Raw genomic sequence first — 20,180 nt, forward strand, 5'->3', positions numbered from 1 at the left:
ATTACTGTAGGATTGCATTCCAGTCAGTCACTGTGCCACTGCAGATAAGGACCACCCTCATGCAAACCAGGCTATGCCTGGAGCTCATTTTCCAGGTCTCATGCTGTTCCCCAAAACACACTACTTATAGGTGACACCTCTATCAACACCCACTTATGAGCATGCACAAGAATCAGAGTAGTTACTTGAGCAAACAGAAAACAATTGGGGTTTGCCATTGAGGGGCAGGAAAGGGCTCTACAAATGCTACACAATAATAAAATGTTTGCTCCCTCCCTACGCCCCCCATCATAACTATTTCATCCTTGACTGACTTATTAATGTACTCCCTCAACTTATCAACATTCAATCATCTAATTAGTCTTTCTTACTTGCTCAGTCATAATCACTAAATTACCCTGTCAATGAATCTCCTACCTACAAAGCCACCAATGTCCTTACTCTGCTCCGCCTCTTATTAATGCCCAATATTTTGCTTCTAGTGGCCTTTACTGTTCCTAATTCCATTACTAGAATATAGTACACCCTTTCCATTTCTGGGTCTTTGTTTTTTAACTGGACATCCCTTTAAGAATGTATTTCTAAAGTTTACACTAAGCAAATTTAAGGCTCAGCCCTTTGTAGTGGTGTATGGCATTCATCAGTTTATTAGCCTTTCAGCCACTTCGATTTCTTGATTCATGCTTTGTTTAACTTTTCTTTATGAAGTAAAAAAAATTAAATGCAAAAACTTAGTCACGTATTTAAGTGGCCTTAGCACCTCTCCCAAAAACCAGCAGGAGTGAATAAGCATTTTTTTTAAATGAGCTAGACACAACTAATACCGTTTATATGTGTAATAATTTGATCTGTTATTAAAGCAGCTACTTGTGTTGTGCGCTGCTCATTTATGTCTTCTTGACGCTTCCTTCCATGAGCAGCCATTTTCATAGTATTTTAGAGAAACCATGAATATTTGTTGAATTTGACTGTTTTTATAACCTCTTATGGCTAATTACCAGCATAATCGTGAATTAGGAAAAATAACGTTTAGGATTTGACATGATTTTAACCATTTAGAATTTAGTAGCATTGTGTTTCTTTTGTAGCGAAATGCATATTTGCCCTTGACTTCTGTCTCAGATATTATTTTCCTAGAAATGTAAGCTCCAGCATATCACAGCCATCTGCATCCTCAAGCGAGGCCTCTTTGTCCCCAGCACCAGAACTCGAAAACTTGACTGATAAGGTTACAACTGAAAAAAACCTTCCCAACTTCATGAATGCAATCAGTGTTTATTTTTACAACGTCCCAGAAGAGGAGAAAAAGAAACTGAGCCGATATTTAATTTCATATCCTTTTTAATGTTTATAACACCTTCTTGTTCTTTATCTGTGCTTGTGTTTAGGGAACATTTCAAAAGTGTCTGCTGGGGTAACTGAAGGGTGGGTTTTTAGGAGTTTCTAGCTGTGATCAAAAAGAAGGGTTGTATGGATTGCTGGGCATAATTTTAATGTGCCTCATTTATTTTACTGCTCCCTTTTTTTATGCCAGGCACTGTAGGAGATGCTTGATTGTGGTTATCACTCATTGACATAGATTTGTGTAGTTAGGTTGACAGTAGGTAAATGCAGAGGTCTTCAGAGACGCCCTCATGTTGTCATTTGGTGACTGCAAAAGGTATATTGTTATGTCATGAACCACCTTTGGAGGATGGCACCTGTAAAGAAGGTAAACATGAAAAATAGATATTTTTAAGTTCTTTAAATCTGTCATACAGGTTTTAAAGAGGACGGAATGGTGGTGGTTTAAGTGAGATTTTACCTAACTGAAAGAGTGGGCAGAAACATATCAATGACCTTTGGGACACAGTATTTTACCTTATAGCAGTACAGCGCTTTCCGAGGATTTATAAACCATGCATCGAACATTAAGAATAATACAAGACGTTTTTTTTTTTAAGCTGTGCCTTATATGCAGAATTTGTAGATAGATTTGCTTTTTCTCTTACCAGATATAATTTTGAGTATTTCAAAGCTTAGATATTTCACATGGAATTTATCTTGCAGAAATTACAATACCCTAATATAATTACCTGTATTGACTCTCTCATGAAAACAGAAAAAAGGAATGCCAATGAAACCATAGCAAAGTTTCGTATTAAGAATTATTAACACTCTATATATATATATATATATATATATATATCAGAAAGGTTTACCCGCACGATGTTGTCGCAGGAAACACAAAAGACTCGCACTCCAGGGTCCGTGTTTAGGAATTTGTTTATTGGCTAAAATATATATATATATATATTTTTTTTATGAATGTTATTGAATTTTCAATCATATACAACCACCTTTACTCAATGGAACATGGGTAGTTAATAAAGTCAAGATACTTTTCATACAGTAATTATGTAGAAATCACAGGACAGCATACTATTAACAACTTCTCTAGTGCCGCCAGGTGGCTGCAAGCTTCTCCAGTTATGGCTCTGTCTGCCCAGCCTGTGACAACATCTTGGGGAGTGTTGCACAACAACACCATCACCCTTATTACATAAACCAAGAGGACGGTGTGGCCTTATCGACCCAAGGCTTGGTGGCAATATTTTTCAGCAGTGGGCTCTGCTACTGGGCATTTTCCCAGGAGATGCCCATCTAGTGGGCACACGGAACGTTTAGATGGATGCTTTAAGCAGATAGTCACTGCAGAATCATAAATGGGTGCTCCACTCTGAAGGAAAGCACATGACCTTCCTCCTGCTCATTCCACGGATAACAAGCCTGCAGGAAGTAGTATCAATCATACTAAAAAGTCACATTCTGTAATGATATATTTGGTGGGTACTATCCTGCAGATTCCTCACCACCCTCCCTACTCCCCTTCTGAAATATTGTTGCTCGTAATAACATCCCAAGGTATGTAATTGTTGTTTCTTCTGCTTGTAACCTGGTATTGGTATGTTCTCTCCGTTCCTTTTCACATGTCTTGATTGGGTAAAATAATGTACGCAAGACATTAGCATGTCATATGGTACCTTATTTAGGCCAAAGTCATCACATCCTGGATGGACGATGGCACAAGCTGTGTAGACCACTTTGCCCACAGCTCGGCATTGGAAGTGTCCTCTGTTGTGCACCAGGCCCCTCCAGCACGTAATTCCTTATGGGATGCCTTACTGTTCTCCTTGTCACAGGGCATGCTCTATATTCTCTCTTCAAGTCTTGCCAAGGATGATTTGATACGCCAGTCTGTTGAAATTCAGCATTTAACCCCCTTTTTCTCTCTGACCAAGAATTTCCATTTCCATTTTTTTACATTTGTATCGCGCATAATTCACCCGAAGGTCTCCGAGCGCTAGCAGGCAAAAGGAACCTCCTGTCCATTAACCCCCGAGGAGCAAGGAGAGCTCATCTGGCTGAAAAAGCCAGGTTTTTAGCTGTTTCCGGAACTTCACATGATCTGGCTCTAGCCTGATGTGTGTGGGGAGAGAGTTCCAGGCTTCTGGGGCGGTTTTGCTGAACGCTCTGTCACCATGTCTGACTGTGCGAACTCTGGGTACGGAGAGAAAGGCCTTGCTGGAGGATCGTAGTGTTCTGACTGGGACGTGGGCCTTAAGCTTGTGTTCAAGATAGGAAGGTCCATGACCATTTACAGCTTTATGGACTAGACAACATAGTTTAAACTTTATGCGTTTTTGTATGGGTAGCCAGTGCAGGGTCTGGAGGCAGGGGGCTGAGGGGGAGCGAGGGGGCAGGTCAAGTACTAGCCTAGCAGCAGTGTTCTGAAGGACCTGCAGTCTTTTTTAGAAGAATAGATCTCCTTTCGCTACTGGATGGTTGGGTCCGCCACTCATCTCATCAATATATGTTATTTCAATAAAAAACATTAGAAGCATACATACAATTTTGCAACATTTTGATAAAATCGATGTAATGTGATACATGCAATAATTTACAAGAAATTCTATCAATATTAATAAGACTTAATTTAGTTCAAACTAATGGATAATAAATTCATAGCATTTAAAAATGTCAACCCCATATTTCCACGTGGTTTAATTGTAACAAATAGATAAGTTCATTAGATTTTAAAATTTAAACCCCATCTTTTCACATGCGAATCACACTGCAAGCAAGTTTTTGTTGTAGATGTTAGCTATTTCTTAGTGATACCCCTTGAGCTGTGTAGAGGGGCCGCTACTGCTCGGTTTATTTGTGGGGTCCATGATAATCTAGAATCCAATGTAGTACCCAAGTTACTGAAATTTGATACGTGCTCTAATTTTTGCTCGCCAACTGCAATGTTTTTCTTAAAAGACCTGTGGGATTTTATAGCCTTTTACTTGGTTACTGATGTTTATTACTAGTCCCTTTATAGCACAGTATGCGCTGAATGCATCAAGTAAATATTGGAGACCCCTTGACGTCTGTGAGACCAAAACGGTATAATCCGTCAAAAGTAACGAATGGACCGGGGTTCCACAGATCTTTGGGGAGTCATGACTACATTCCTTGAGAAGGTCAACAATATCAATAATATAGAGTGAGGACATGGCAGGAGCAAGTACGCACCCCTGCCTCACTCCTCTGTTAAAAAGGATTGATTCAATAAGGTCGCCATGCGGTCCCCAGCAGACTTTGGTGTAGTTACCTTGCTGCAGCCTAATAATCTTAGGATATCATCCGGTACCACCAGGTTCATTAAAGAGGCCCATAATGGCCCTCTTGGGACTAGATCGAATGCTGCTCTTAAGTCTATGAATGAAGTGTACTTGTACCCGTCCCTTATTTTGGTATATATCCACAGGATGCATAATTGCCTGAAAAGTTAATTGATTGTACAAGTACGGGTCCTAAACCCTGCCTGGTAGGGTGTTTGGATTTTGATATCATCCATCCAATCATTCAATGTATTCAGGACTTGCCTGGCATAGATATTTTTCGCCTTGCATCTATGAGACTGATTGGCCTGTAGTTCCCCGGTTCGTGCTTGCTCTCTTACTTGTAAATTGGGGCTATTTCAGCCCCTTTCATCGTGGAAGGGACTAGTGCTTCCGATACTACTGTGTTACTGATCACATTTACAAAGGGAACCCATACTCATTTATTGTGTATAAGCAAATCTACTGGAATTTTGTCCAAGCCAGGGGCTCTTCCGAGCTAGAAAATATCAATTGCCTCTGCCGTTTCTTCTAGACTGAAGTTGGTTGTATATGCCCTGTCTCTATTTATGCAGCCATTCTCGAGCCATTGTGGGTCTTGGGAATACTCCATCAGTTCAAAATAGAATTTAGTGAAATGTCGAATACAAGTGGCAGGATCCTAATAAGCTCATTGGAAGTAGTTGCATCTTTGCTTACATTCGCAGCTATTTTCCAAAATGTGGTGGACTTTGCCGCGTGGAATAGGTCATTCCAAATCGTCTCCTCCCATCTCTAATGCATTTACTGTCTTCGGGACTTTAGGTAAGAGCTTAGCCTCTTTGCATTCCCTAGTGTACCATTGATTGCACGAGGGATCTCTTCCTGCCCCTTGTCTTGTTTTTTGGGTTCGGCAATTTAGTTAAGTATGGCCTTAGACTTGTTGCCATTGAGTGATGGATATCCATAATTCGCATTCGTAAGGGAGTGGCAACAGCATGTTGGCCTACCACTTCAGAGAAGGCATTATCAGTATTGGCTTGGGTCTCCAGATTATTCAGTATGCGAGGCCATTTAACTGTCCTGTGGTTGTTCCCAATTGTTGATTGTACTGACAGTGAATCCCTACCTATTGATCTTGTTTCTGAGAGACAGCCTAGCTGTTCTATACATAGTACAAGATGATCAATGGCTTCTCCGTTATCGATTTTAAAGGCGGCTATCCTATTCCATGTTGTTATACTATGTGTGAGATAGTTTATCTTTGATCGGGCAGTGCCCCATTTGAATGTATATAAGCAGGCATTATTGAAGTTATCAGAGCTAATCCTGCTGTTGCATGCCCTCAGACCGCATTCTAATGTGAAATGTACCAACTGCATAGCTGCAACCATGCATGGTACTGATGGGCCTGCCTTTAATTGGGGAATACCTCTCACCATGTCCTTATCCTCCATTATTGATTCCAGGCCATTTATTGGGTCATATGTTCAATTAAAATCGCCACCTATAATAATTGTCCCATTGGGGGCGGTATTTTTAAGAACACTAGTGTCTCCATGACCTGTGACTCAAAGTTGCTTCTCTTTGGTCTGATATACACATTAAATAGACACAATAGAGTTTTATTTTTTGTACTTAAGCTTACTCCTAGGATATCTATATGGCACATGCTAACATGAGCATTTAGTGCAATTTTAATCCATAGGACCAGCCCCACGTGATGGCCTAACACTTGATGAGGGAATTGCGTTAACGTGAAAGGTTTTGCAAGATAGTTTATGTGGTGGATCTATTAGCCGAGTCTCCTGGAAGAGGAACAGATGGAATCGATCAATATACTTATGCCAGTAAGGATCCAAGGATCAGTAGAGCAAAGGATCAGTAGATGAAATCTAAAGGTGAATGGACCACAGGAGCACATGTAAGGAAACACAACAACAGGACGTGTATTGACTCCAAATATCCAAATATACCTTTTATGTCCGTTAAAAAACGTTAAATGTATACATTAAAATTTTATTTCATCCTTTATTTTTCTTTAAGCTATAAAATATGTACAGAAATTAATATTAATATAATCATCAACAGCATACAGCAGTACTTGGTTCTTAGGGATTAAAGTGGTGTGTGTGTCTGTATGTTTGTCTGTCTTACAGGGACAAAAGCCAGAATGGACACCCAGCTCGCGTTGGGGGCAATGCTGTGCAGGTCCACTTACCTGCTTGCATTTCATAATTGTTCCTTGGGTGGCAACTGGGCAGGAAGCAAGGCGAGCCAACACCTTAGCAGGTTACTCTGCAACGTAGTTAAGTTTTCGTCCGGAAAAGTGATGCTTTTCGACTTAGATGAATTAAGGCTATATCATTCCAAATTTCACCATTTAGCCTCAGTTTAACACAGAAAAGGTTATGATGCCTATCCTCACAATCTGATGCAGAAGGAGTTTCTCAAATTTGCTAAAATCACTGGTTCAACACCAAGATTTTTCATAAGTCTAGTGATCTTTTGTACACTTATGGCACAGGCCGCACCCCACCTTGAGAAGTGTTCCAGCCCCAGTGCAAATCCCCATCTGTCACTTTTGTGGGCAGATCAATATCTTTGCCACAGACCAATATTGAAGAGTGTGGTCAATGTTGTGACCTTTACAAACAATTAGTGTAAATACTGAAAAAAATTGGTCCCAACCCCTATCAAAGCTAGGTGGGTAGCGAAAGTTTGTCGTTCTAAAAATTGGGGCATGGTTCTAAAATGTTTGGGAATCAGTGCAATATAGCATTACCTCGCTGCTGCTTTGTAAAGCAATCTTAAAATACCTGTGTTTACTTAAAAGATTTATATACTGGTTGAGTGGCCCTTTATAGAATAAAGAAGGTTTTATGAAGAGTATACTCTTTTTTAAGATCACTATGTCATCAATGCCACATCCATAATATGCATGTTTCTTTGCCACTACGCAATTTAAGGGAACCTTTCATGATTAGATTGTCCCTGATAGTTTTTTAAATAAATATTTTAGTAAGCATAGCTGTACCAAGAATATTTATGTTTTTAGGTTTGCATAATTTTTACCTTAACATGTTGTACATATGATGGAAATGTAGACCCAGACGTTACCAAGGAGACAACACACGTTGTGGCAAAGGTGGAGAACTTGAGTCAAGTAGAGGTAATGCAACCACGTAGTAAAACAGCTGTATATTTTTATTTCATTCAGTAATTTAACATTTCTGCCATGTTGCCTTGTTCTGTTTTTTGATGCTATGTTTTCTCTTTCGAGTTCTAGTGAATTTGAAACTAGTGGTTCAGCAGGGATTCAAATAATAATTTTTGCATACAGACTAAAGAGGGCCGTATGATGGAATGTGTAAGTCGCTACTTTCGTTCTGCAGTCAAAACATTTCTATTCCTACAAGTTTTGGAAAACATACTTTGTGAAGACTAGACATCTGAGAAATTAAAACCATGAAGAAAAGGGCCCATTTCAAATGGATGTATGAGGTTACGACGCATACTTTTACAACACCTACCTTTACAACGCAGGATCCTTTACAACGAATGTCTTTACAACGCATTATATTACATCGCAGATGCCTTTACAACGCATGCCATTACAACGTAAGTATAGGTAAGTATATAATATTATTAATAAATGTAATTAATTAAAATTAATTTAATTAAATTTTTATTTTACTTTAATTTTCTTTTCTTTTTTTAATATATATATATATATTTTTTAAATAATGTAGGTGTTTTAAAATAATATTCTAACTCCATAGGGGTGTAATAGTAGGGTAAGTGCTGGATAGTGTAGGAGTACAAATTACTATTCTAACTCCAGGGGGGTGTAATAGTAGGGTAAGTGCTGGATAGTGTAGGGGTAAAAATTACTATTCTAACTCCAGGGGGGTGAAATAGTAGGGTAAGTGCTAGATAGTGTAGGGGTACAAATTACTATTCTAACTCCAGGGGGGTGATATAGTAGGGTAAGTGCTGGATAGTGTAGGGGTAAATTTTTTAATTAATAATAACATTACTTAAATACATTTTTTAAATAAATGATATATTTTTTTTAAATGTATTAAATATTTAATATTTAATTATTTATTAAATAATAATTAAATACATTTTTTATTATAAGTGTATACTTACCTATACTTACGTTGTAATGGCATGCGCTGTAAAGGCATCTGCGATGTAATATCATGCGTTGTAAAGACATTCGTTGTAAAGGATCCTGCGTTGAAAAAATTGCGTTGTAAAGGTAGTTCGTGGTAAAAGTTGTGTTGAAACGGTTGTTCCCCATTTCAAATATGTATTACTGTAGAGTCAGTCTTTAAAGTCGTGCCCAATACCTCTGTTGGGGATTTACTGATTATTTGAACAGAAAAGTCCTCATTCTGTTTGGCAGCGAGTCCGTGGCATTCGGGATATGATTCCTACATTTAAGGCTCAGTCCTGTGTCTCTGTGAGATGGTTTTGATGTTTCTTGGGCTCATGGCCTCACACATCCTCCTCGACCTGCATACCCAGGGCCAAGGTTACCTCTCTGACTTTGTCCAGATCTAGTAAGAGATGGCTGCCAGACCTCATGTGGTGGCAGACTAGCGCCAGCCTGACAGTTGGCAGGTCACTCTTCCTTCTCCGCCCGGGTGTTGCAGTTATAATGGATGTGTCATTAGTGGGTGGGAGGGGCCACCTTGGAAATGTGAAGATCAGGGGCCTCTAGTTTGCAGCAGAGAGCCATCTCCATATTTACCTTTTGTTGTTTTGGGTGGGAATGACTGGTGCAGGTCCTGAATGATAATTCAGCAACAAGCAGAGCGGATGGGTCCTGTATCCTGTGCTATGAGGCTCTAAGACTCTGGAGGTGGTTGGACTAGCAAAAAAACTCCTGGTAGCCAGCCCCTACGTGGGTACCTGGATCCCAGAGCAGATGAGCTGAGCACACATCTGCTGGTGGTCCATAAGTGTCGTCTCCATCCTGAGGTAGCCAATGGTACCTTTGGTCAGTCGCACATGTCAAAGCTTCTGAGCATTGGAGTTTCCTCCAAAATGGTAATTGGGAGAAGCATTCTGTTTGAGATGGGACACAGGTCTCCTGTACATGTTCCACACATTGCCTTTCCTCTCTCAAGTTCTGAGGAAAGTCGGGACAGACTAATCATCTTACCCTGGACAGGACAAGAGAGGGAGTGTGGTACCCAAAACTCGTATTTGACCTCCACTCCAGCTACCCCTTAATGTATACTTCCTGTTTCAGCTACAGGGGAGGGTCTTTCCCCTGAATCTCCACACCTTACACCTCCATGCATGAAGATTGAGTGACAGCACTTGACTTCTCATGACTTGCCACCTGGTAGCAGTGGTAGATGCTATTCTTACAGCCTGTCAAAGAGGTATATATCATTCTTGCAGCCAAACTCCCATCAACAAATTCTATCCATTCTAGGCGTTGGGAAAATTCTGTGGCCAGGTGTCGTCCTCCTCATTGAGACGCTCTGCAGGCCAGACTTTCTGATGCATGGTTTGTAATTGGTCCAGCATGGCCTTGAAGTGGACTCAGTTAAGGCTCACTTGTTGGTCCTTTTGCCCTTTTTTTGGACAACATTTTATGGCCATTTTTAACAACACACTAGTGCACCCCCTCTCCCTCGTTCGCCAGCGACCACTTTGCGTTAATACAGCAGAATCTACAGAAAGACCTGTAGCAGTTCTCCGGAATTGCACCACCTCTTAGTCAATAGTAGTCCCACCATTTGCCCTCATCCGGCCATGTTTGCCTGGACAGTCCTGTGCTCTGTAGACTGTCTCCTCCAGTTTGGAACACCAATCAGTCACACTTTACCATAGCGCAATTAATTGTGAGTGGTGTTAGGGAACTCCATATCCAGGCAACGTCGTGCTTGGCCAGGGCTGATGCAATGGCTACCAATGTACATTCACCCCTATTTCCTCCTATATCTGCCAGGACCTCCAGGAGACCCACCCTGGGTGTGAGGTCAGTGTTTCTCCACAGAACCTGTGTAAGTGTTCTGGCTATGTGCTCCCAAAATGGTATAATGTCTGGGCACTGCCAAACCACATAAAAAAATAACTGCATCAGAGTGGGTACCATGGAAACATTGGCGCGTGGAGAGTGTCGCGGTCAGGTAGGTTATGTGTAGGAAGTTTATTTGAAGAAGTCGCAGACTGGACGGTGTGACAGTCTTTCTAGGTGCCATAACCACGTCACACAAGTTTGCATCATCGAGTTCCTGCGCCAAGCCCTCCCATTTCTGTTTCAGGAGCCCAAGAGTGTCTGGGGCATTATATATCAGGGAATGATCTATCTTAGACACGCTGCTTCGGCTGATGCTGCCCATCATCAACTGTGCCTCAAGTGGGCTGTATTTGGGGAGATCTGTAAGGTCTGAGCAATGAGCGGTCAGTGCATGTTGGACCTGAAGATATTTGAGAAACTGTGTATGTTGAAGCTGAAAATGGCATGCAACTCAGCAAAGAGCCTCATGTGAGCACTGCTCCATACGTCACCTAGGGAAGTATTGCCAATTTTATCCACTGACCAACCCCTCTAGCTGGGCTGTATGATAGAGCCAGTGTCCACTCCTCTCAGGGGTCTGCTGAGTGAGTTTAAAACTCAGGTGCTGGACCTGGATTGTGCACAGCCTACTCACTACTGCGTTTTCACCCTTCAGCTGCACCAGGAGAGGCTTCCTCCAACATCCCCCAGATGTGGAGAAACCGAGGGCCCGATAGCTGTGCTTGGGTGAAGGAGAGGAGCACATCGTCAGTGTATAGAGCTTTCTTATCTTCTGTGCCCTCTCCCACCGCCATCCCCACACCTGAGCTTTGCTCCATACAATAGTAGCCAGTGGTTCTATAGCCAGGGCAAAGAGAAAGGAAGGCATCTCTGTCTAGTGGCCCTGCAGATAGGAAAGAGTGCGGAGAGCTCTCCTTTAATAAGGACTTGAGTGAAGGCTTCCCTATAGAGGAGTCAGACATGTCCACGGTATTTAGGGCTGAAACCCATGCGATGAAAAACCTGGTCTAAGTAGAACCAGTCCACCTTCTCGAAATCGATTAGTAGGAGCACGCTGGGGTCAGTAATATCTTGACGACAGGCAAGCGCAATGTTGACTCGCGAATTCAGTGGCGGGTTCCTCAGTTGGCATAAAACCAAATTTATCGGCATGAATAAGGTGGGGCAGCACCCGTAGTAATCTTTTGTCAGACTTTTGCGAAAATCCTAAGTTCTGCCTTGATCACGGAGATGGGCTGGTATGCGGCACAGGTGAGGGCCAATTGCGTCTTTTTGGGGAGACTACCATGGTGGCCACATGCAGTTCTGGGGGAAAGAGCCCTGTTGTTCAGATTCAGAGTATAGATTCACCTGGTGAGGCGTAAGCATGGAACAGAAGCACCAGTAATACTCCGCAGGTCACCCGTCTGTTCCTGGGGTTCAACTAGTATTCAGTTCTTGTATGCCCTCCTCTATCTCGTCTGTCCTGTTGGCGAACTCAAGGTCCGCCCTTTAGGGTCCAGTGAGTGTGATCAAAGCTACGTCATTAAGAAGTGGACTAGCACAATCCCGCTCAGGTCGAGGGTGGTGGGCGTACAAGGCATGGTAGTAGGCAGCGAACGCTTCTGCCACGTTCTCAGCACTTGTGAGGTCCCTGACCCGTTGCATTCCTGAAGCTGGGAATTATATGGAATTTCATCCCCCCTTGACAAGCCAGTAGAGGAGTTTCCCATTATCACCATGTTCCTATACTCTCTGAGTGGATGCCCTTCAACACTGGTGAGCCTCATCAAGCGCCAGCTGGCGCAGTGAGGCCAAGCTGACATTGAGTTGCCTATGAATCCCCTAAGCAGCCCCAGCAGAGCAGCTTTTATCAAGGGTGAGTATGCTGGATTCCAGACGTACAAGCTCCTCCCTGTTGAGCTTCTCCGCCCTGCAGATGTAGGATTTAGCCATCCTTCTAATCGTGGCTTTGCTTGCCACCCACAGTGAGCCGGAAAGAGTCACTGAACCTTAGCTGGTCTAATTCTGTCCGGATGTGCTCACAGAACCACTTATCCGTGAGATACTTGGTATTGAGCCGCCACAACAGGTGCCCCCTTCAGTTACAAAGGAATCTGGAAAATCCCTGCGGCGTCTCTGACCACCAACCCCTGGGGCCTCATGGCTCTCCTGGCTGCAGACGTTCCGGGCCTCCAGGGCATCGGCGGTCCCTGGTCCTCCCGGCGAAAGGGCGGCTGGTTTGGCTGGCGGTGCACAGCTGGCTACTCCCACACCTCCTCGGGGCTCGTGAAAGTGTGGATGCAGGAGTCACAAATCACTTTCAGCTTGGCCAGATCAGATACTCCAGCATATACGGCAGTGATAGGGCTCTTGGTTTGGCTTCGACTGCATCAAAGGAGTTATGCTGAGTCTGAATCAACTTAGTATAGTCCAGAAATATCATAAAAGGACTTGAGTCAAAATAGAGAGCCCCCTTTTTGCTGGCTTACCGGACAATCGCATCTCTGTCCTAATGAGTCAGTATCCAAGCAATCAGAGGGCTGAGGGGAGGTTTCCAGGAGATGGATAGAGGCCAAGATCCTATGGGCTCTCTCTATGATGAATCATAGTGAGAGGGCACCATCTGGGATCCAAGATTTGAGGCAGGCATCGGGAAAGTGCTCAGGCAGAGGCTTCATCTCCCTCAGGAAACCCTACAAAGCAGAGATTGTTTTGTTGAGATCTGTTTTCGGCATCCTCAGCCCTTGCTTCAGGGATACGGGAGGTAGTAGCCAACTTGGCCACTTACTTCTTGCGACCTTAAGTGGTCTGTTGGCCTTAGACACTCTACCTGCAACGTTCAGGAGGTTCTGTCGCTGGATAACCACATCCATCCCCACCACCCTGACTTTCGCTTTAACCAAATCTCGGGGAGTCGCGATAGCTTGGAGGATAGCTGACAAATCAGTGGTTTCCAAGCGGCGCTCTCTCGCATAATCGATCGGAGAGCTGGTATGATCTTTCGCTGGTGTCGTGATATATGTCATTGAGTATGTGGTGTCAATATCAAAAAGGACTAGCTATTTAGGGAAAGGGGGAGACTCAATGAAGTACGCGTGCCAACAAACCCATTGGTTTGTTCATGAAGCCCTCACCCACCAACCTAGTTGGTGGCATACTTCATCATAGGGCCCACCACAGTGACACTGAATGTGTTCCGGGTGTGCTTCAACGCAAGATTACTGCGGAGCTGGTATGTTGCTGAGTGTGCAGTGTAATGGGTGAGAAGGTGAAGATTAAAAAGCCATACAGTGGGTCCCAGTACCCGAGGGTAAGTAAATACATTTTAACGACTGGGCCCCTGTTAGCTACTAAAAAGGCAGACGGACGCAGTGGAGTGCGGATTATGACCTCCAGCGTCCTGTGTGGTCTACATGTTTCAGCCAGGCCTTTTGTTTTAAACTGGCTTTCCTCAGGACCAAGTGAGTATGTGAATAAAGTGCAATAAAAGATAAAATACTAAATTATAGTGATTGTGTTACCGGTCTAGATCCTCCTTGGACCTGTCGTCCTTCTGCGGTGCCCGAAGGACGACAGGTCCAAGGAGGATCTAGACCGGTATTCCCGGTCTCTTTCTCTGCATGGTGACCCAAGGAAGCTTTCTACAGCAAATAGCCTGTCAAAGCAAGAGGGAATCCCCCTCTAACATATAAACGCCCCTTAGGGAGTGCGACACATAAGAAAAAATAACACAATCACTATAATTTAGTATTTTATCTTTTATTGCACTTTATTCACATACTCACTTGGTCCTGAGGAAAGCCAGTTTAAAACAAAAGGCCTGGCTGAAACATGTAGAGCACACAGGACGCCGGAGGTTATAATCCACACTCCACTGCGCCCGTCTACCTTTATAGTAGCTAACAGGGGCCCAGTCATTAACATTTATTTACTTACCCTCGGGTACTGGGACCCACTGTATGTCTTTTTAATCTTCACCTTCTCACCCATTATACTGCACACTCAGCAACATACCAGCTCCGCAGTAATCTGGCGTTGAAGCACACCCGGGACACATTTGGTGTCACTGTGGTGGGCCCGATGATGAAGCATGCCACCAACTAGGTTGGTGGGTGAGGGCTTCATGAACAAACCAATGGGTTTGTTGGCACGCGTACTTCATTGAGTCTCCCCTTTTCCCTAAATAGCTAGTCCTTTTTGATATTGACATATAACCCTGGGGATCCGGACTGGCTTACCTAGTCCTCACTCTCTCCTTTGATACGGCGATTGAGTATGTGGTGTCATTCCAGTGTCCTTGACCATGGTTCTGAGGTGGTGGCAGTGCCCCCGCGTCACTATACCTTAGATTCTGGCCAGGAACTCACTCCGGAGGGGGGTCAGTCAACAGGCCTGACTCTCACTCCCGCAACCTCTCTCTTATGGAGTATCAGACCGTCTGAAGAATCGAAAGCCACCAGGTCTGGGCAGGCAGAATCCCAACTCCAGGGACCAGAGAAAGTAGAGGGAGAGGACTAACCCCAGCTGCTCTCATGCTGGATTGTGTCCCCCCGCAGTGGTGCGGCATGGGTGGGAATCCCAGAAGAGCAAGCAAGAGGACCGATCCTCAACAACACCCCACAACAGGAAGGCCAACTGTTCATGGGGAGGACGGTTGGCCTGCTTCCCACCAATCACGGTGGGGCAGCACGCGCAGCTGGGCCTCCCATGTTGCGAGATCCAGGCCTCGGCCGACCAACAGAGTGTTGCAAGTGTGGGGGGCTGGGACAGTCCGCTACAGGTGTCCTCATGGAGTCCCCCAAATGACCGTCACCTCAGGGTCTGGAAGCAGCATAGGTCGGCCTGCTGTGCAGGGGGGGCACAAGAAGGAACGCTGAATCGCCATAAAGAGGGCGAGAACCACGAAACAGTCAGGGGCCCCACAGAGATATCACAGGCGTAGCCTGGTTCAAGCCGGTAAGGGGCGCTGCACCGCGTGGTGGCCCGACGAGCTCCCTCTTTACGGGCAGTGGGTTCAAAAGGCCGACCGAGCAACCTATGGCAGCGGTAATGTCCCCCAGCGTCCGGGCCACGGGACTCGTTGGCTGCACCTAGCAACGCAGGCACCAGTCCCTCCTCTTGGCCGCCGTCAAGCTCCACTCAGAGGACAGCCCCCATCTTGGCAGTCAGCAACTCACTCCCGCATCCACCCCTGCCCATGATGTGCAGGACCTGCTGGGACTAGGCGGGCCACTAGATGATCCCCCGGGTAAAACAGGGGATACGGTAAGGGCAGAGAATGGTTGCAGAGGGCCACTGAGGAGTCTGGATGGTGGAAGAAGTCCAGAGCACTTCTAAAATGTGTCTGCCATCTTGGCCTCCCTGGCCACGCCACTCCCTTTTGGCCTTTTTATATTCTTTTGACCAGCCCTCTATCTTTAAATCAACAGTTGTGATGCTTTTTCTGAAGGGCCATATGCATATGTTCCACCAAAGCCATTCCACATACAACAATGTAACCTACATCTAGTCCTGACGTTCGTTAGGTGCATATCATTTGAAAATGTGCACATGCTCCATATGACTTCTAACAATCACAATAGTCTTGTTACCATTGATCCAGCGGGCTATAGAAAATATATCATAAACTACGCTACCCAATTTCATAACCTATAAACAAAATTCTAAACTATACATGGACCCATTTATGAACCTGATATATTTTTGGGCCTACTGAATCAGGTGGTCAAATAAATCTATATACACATTATTTACAAACTATAAACATTTTATACATTTGCAGAAAGAATATTGTCATTAGAATAAAACCCAACCATTTAAACGACCACCATAGGCGACATGATCTAGCTTAAAGGTAACCTATACTTCTAAATAACCAAGACCAGCTTGTTTGTCAAAAGTAAGATTTTATTTTCTAAATAATAGCATATATGTTGTAAGTTTTATAAATGAAATTTATTTGCAATAAAGCAAGCATGATGGTAAGAAATAAGAAAAGTACAATTTAAGCAATTGAATCAATTTAAAGAAATTATATGAAGTTTAGCATTTCTAAAACCTATTTCCCTAACTGAGCTAAATAGACAGAAATTAAAGTAAAGTTCTTTGAGGATTCTTACGTGCTCCACGCAAAGTCCAGCAGCACATCACCCTCATCGGAAAGTCAGAAAGCAGCAGCCAGCCCAACCCTAAGGGCATGACTTTTTATAACTTTCTACGCTAACTAAACTAGCAAAGGAAAGTTTTCAGTATTACTCGACGTCCCATTGGCTGAGAGTGACAAGTGACATGTCACCCGATTCTTAAAAAGTTCCACAAAATCATGTCTTACAAAGACCATTGTCTCTTCCACGTGAAGCCAGAGGCTTCCTGCGATTGCAACTTTGTAATAAGACATCCTCGCAGCTTCCATAGTTTTACAGCACAACTTCCGCGGATGCCAAGTTAAGGACTGACAAAAAGTTCACTTTCGACCTTGGCCATGTCCGACAGAATGATGTCAGCTCATCAGTTTTTGCTTTGTGAATGCAGCTTCAATAAACGTTTTAATTCAGAATGGGCGTCTCGTGACTTTCTGCAGAAATATGAATTAGCTCTTTTTGTGCGGCTCAAATAGTTAGGCCTCAAAAGCAGGCAACTTATGATTTCTAGTATAAAACAAACACAAGAAAAGTATTAATGTAAGAAATAAAGTATATTCTGTATCCACCCCATGGTTTACTAAATAATTAACCCACCCGATTAATCAAAATGTTACCTAGCCATTGCAAACAAATAAAGCAGCGTTTATATTTACCAGTCTCCGTTTTTCTATGAGACCCATATGCACCTAGAATAGTAGAAATGACATCACACAGACAAGAAAAAGCAAAACAAGCACATGCTTATTTTAAGTATGCAGCAGTTAGTAATGACAAAAACGAAAACAATAAATTATTTTATTATTTTGCACGAACAAAAAGATGCAACATTTATGCACGTTTATGAGCACACATGTTAGTCCCCCCACGTGTAAAGTTTAATCTAGGTTGTATTAGCACAACATATCACAAATCATTAATAATTTTATTCATGTTATGGAAATGTGACTTTGCGAGTTTAAACAAAATTTTGTTTTCTATCTCGCTCCATCAACTCCCTCATCTGGTGATTAACAAATCACCACACCAGCACTCAAAAATTTGGTAAATTTAATTTATAAGAAATCGATTCAAATTCATTGTATTAGTAAACCTAAAAGTCTGTTTCAGCATAATCCTTGCAATTAACATGACGCTCTCTATGTAACTCCTGCAACTCAATCTCCCTTTCCTCTTCTTTTCTGAGTTTATAAATTCTCTTCTTTTCTCTCAAATGCTTCTTTCTTTTATGCAACAAACAACCTACTTTAGTCAAAATAAAAATGAATATAATTATAATCAAAGGTGCCAGAATCTTGCCAAGAATTGAACTTCCGATATTATGAAACCAGTTTTTAATTGCTTGAAATCTATTTGAAAGTTTCCCAGTAAAATCTTCTTCTTCTAAAGGAATTATTTCAGAATGCATTTGTGTAATATTCTTAATATACATTTCAATATTTTTACTTTCATCCGGTATATATGTACAGCAATGTTGGACATGTAAAATGCCACAGACTCCTCCCTCCTTTGCTAAGAGTATGTCTAAAGCAAGACGGTCTTGAATTACCATGGATCTAATTGCAATAACTTCAACATTCACTAATTGAAATCCATCAGCAGTGTCAGTTGATAATCTATCAACTATAGTGGACAATTTTCTGATTCTCCCTGCATTTAGGGTTATACCAACAAAAGGTATTACAGCTTGAAAAATATCTCCCAAAACTTCAGTAAAAGTTTCTCTTTTAGCTCTATTTACATAATTATGGATTTTAAATAATCCTTCTGAATCTCTGTCAACATGAAACACTTTAGGAAAAACAATTCCCACATAACAAGTTCCATACCAATGGTCTGGAAGGTTGTAGTAGGCTTTGTCACCACAAACAAAATAAATTCCAGGAAAGATAGGATCTTTTCCACCTTTAAATCCCCAACCTCCCATAATCTGATAAGTATCTTCACAGTTGCTTGCACCTACAAAATAATTATCAAAAAGTGTGTTATCTCTTCTAATGCAAAGCTTTCCACTAACAGGTTTGTCTATGTGAATTGCAATATTTTCAAGCATTTTGCCATTTAGTTTCTCATCCTCTTTTTGCCAGAATGATGACTTAGTCTGCTTGACTAATTCATTTCTCTTATAAATTGCTCTTCTCTCCTCAACCATATTTAGAAATTTCTTCCCTTCAGCACTTAATTTACATGTTAGATTATTCTTGTAAGCATACTCATAAGTGAGTTCATTAGTAACAAGGAAATATTCTCTCAATTGTTTAGCTTTCTTATGCTTATTTAAAGCATTATCAATCTTGACATTAGCAAAAATCTCATCATAATTTGAATAGTAATATTCTAAACGACCAGTTTGATAAAATAAACTAGTTAATACACTACATGTAACAGCATAAGTGAGAGGAAGCATATTATATGTTACTCCCTCAGAAACAGAAGCCGGTAACTTAACGCACACATAACAATCCTTTGCATCCATTACCTTTACATATTCACTCAAAAGCTTTGTGAAAGTATTGCTTGAAAAATCACCTATTGATTTATCTTGATGAATGTTAGGCTGATGATCAATTACTTTTGCAGATGCACTATGTTTAGTTTGGCTAACCAGAGCTTAGCTTGTTATGTTAACTTTGTGTAATTCTCTATTCATTTCTAAAGGTATGATCACAGCTAGTACCAACCAGAGCAGAATTAAAATGAGCAGACATACCAGAGTCATCTTACAGCATCTTTTAAAAACAGAGCATTTTGAAGTGCTCTCCTTAATGTAAGGCATTTTTAGGTTAGTTTTAGCCTCAAAAATAAAAATAAATTTTAAAATTTATATACACCCCCCTTTTAAAATATATTTTTCTTTTATAACCCTAAACAAGATTTCTTCGACCTTATGTCATACATAAGTTTTCTTCTACTAGATAGATTTTCTTCGACCTTGTGTCAACTAACAGGATTTCTTCAGCCTTATGCCAATTTAATAATTTTGTACTTCAATCATTGTCACTAATTTCTTGGATTTCGTTTTCTTCTTCACTACTATCATATATGTCTATAACAGGTGGAATTACTAAGTAAGTCCACTCAGGAGACTTGTATTTCTGGTTTGGTCTAATTATTCTCTTCCCTTTTCTTGATATCACTTCTATTTTTCTCCCAACTCCAACTTCTTTTCCAGGACTCTTTTGACTACTTATTTCTTCAACTTGTTCTATTGGCTTTTTGATTAATCTCACTCTCAACCTTCCACCAGGCCAGAAGTCTGCTTTTCTCACGTACTTTTTCTTTGGTTCAGAATTATTTGATTCTGACTTCCAAGTCCTTTTCTTTCCGTTTTCACTTCCACCTTCCACGTCACTTTCCTCAGTTTCGTAATCTGAAATTTCAATT

The 20,180-nt window shown here is 42.1% G+C and overlaps 1 protein-coding gene across 2 annotated transcripts in view; it reads left to right on the plus strand.

Annotated features, from left to right (window-relative positions):
• Window positions 1-20,180, plus strand: part of CHD1L (chromodomain helicase DNA binding protein 1 like) — a 296,369-nt gene that overhangs the window by 253,866 nt on the left and 22,323 nt on the right. For both annotated transcript variants that reach the window (XM_078658336.1, XM_078658337.1), the window contains exons 23-24: window positions 1,123-1,331; window positions 7,718-7,800. In XM_078658336.1, coding sequence (XP_078514462.1) covers window positions 1,123-1,331; window positions 7,718-7,800 — 292 coding nt within the window. The remainder of the gene's footprint in view (window positions 1-1,122; window positions 1,332-7,717; window positions 7,801-20,180) is intronic.

The sequence above is a fragment of the Lissotriton helveticus genome, chromosome 8 (assembly GCF_964261635.1).
Source record: "Lissotriton helveticus chromosome 8, aLisHel1.1, whole genome shotgun sequence".
NCBI lineage: Eukaryota > Metazoa > Chordata > Amphibia > Caudata > Salamandridae > Lissotriton > Lissotriton helveticus.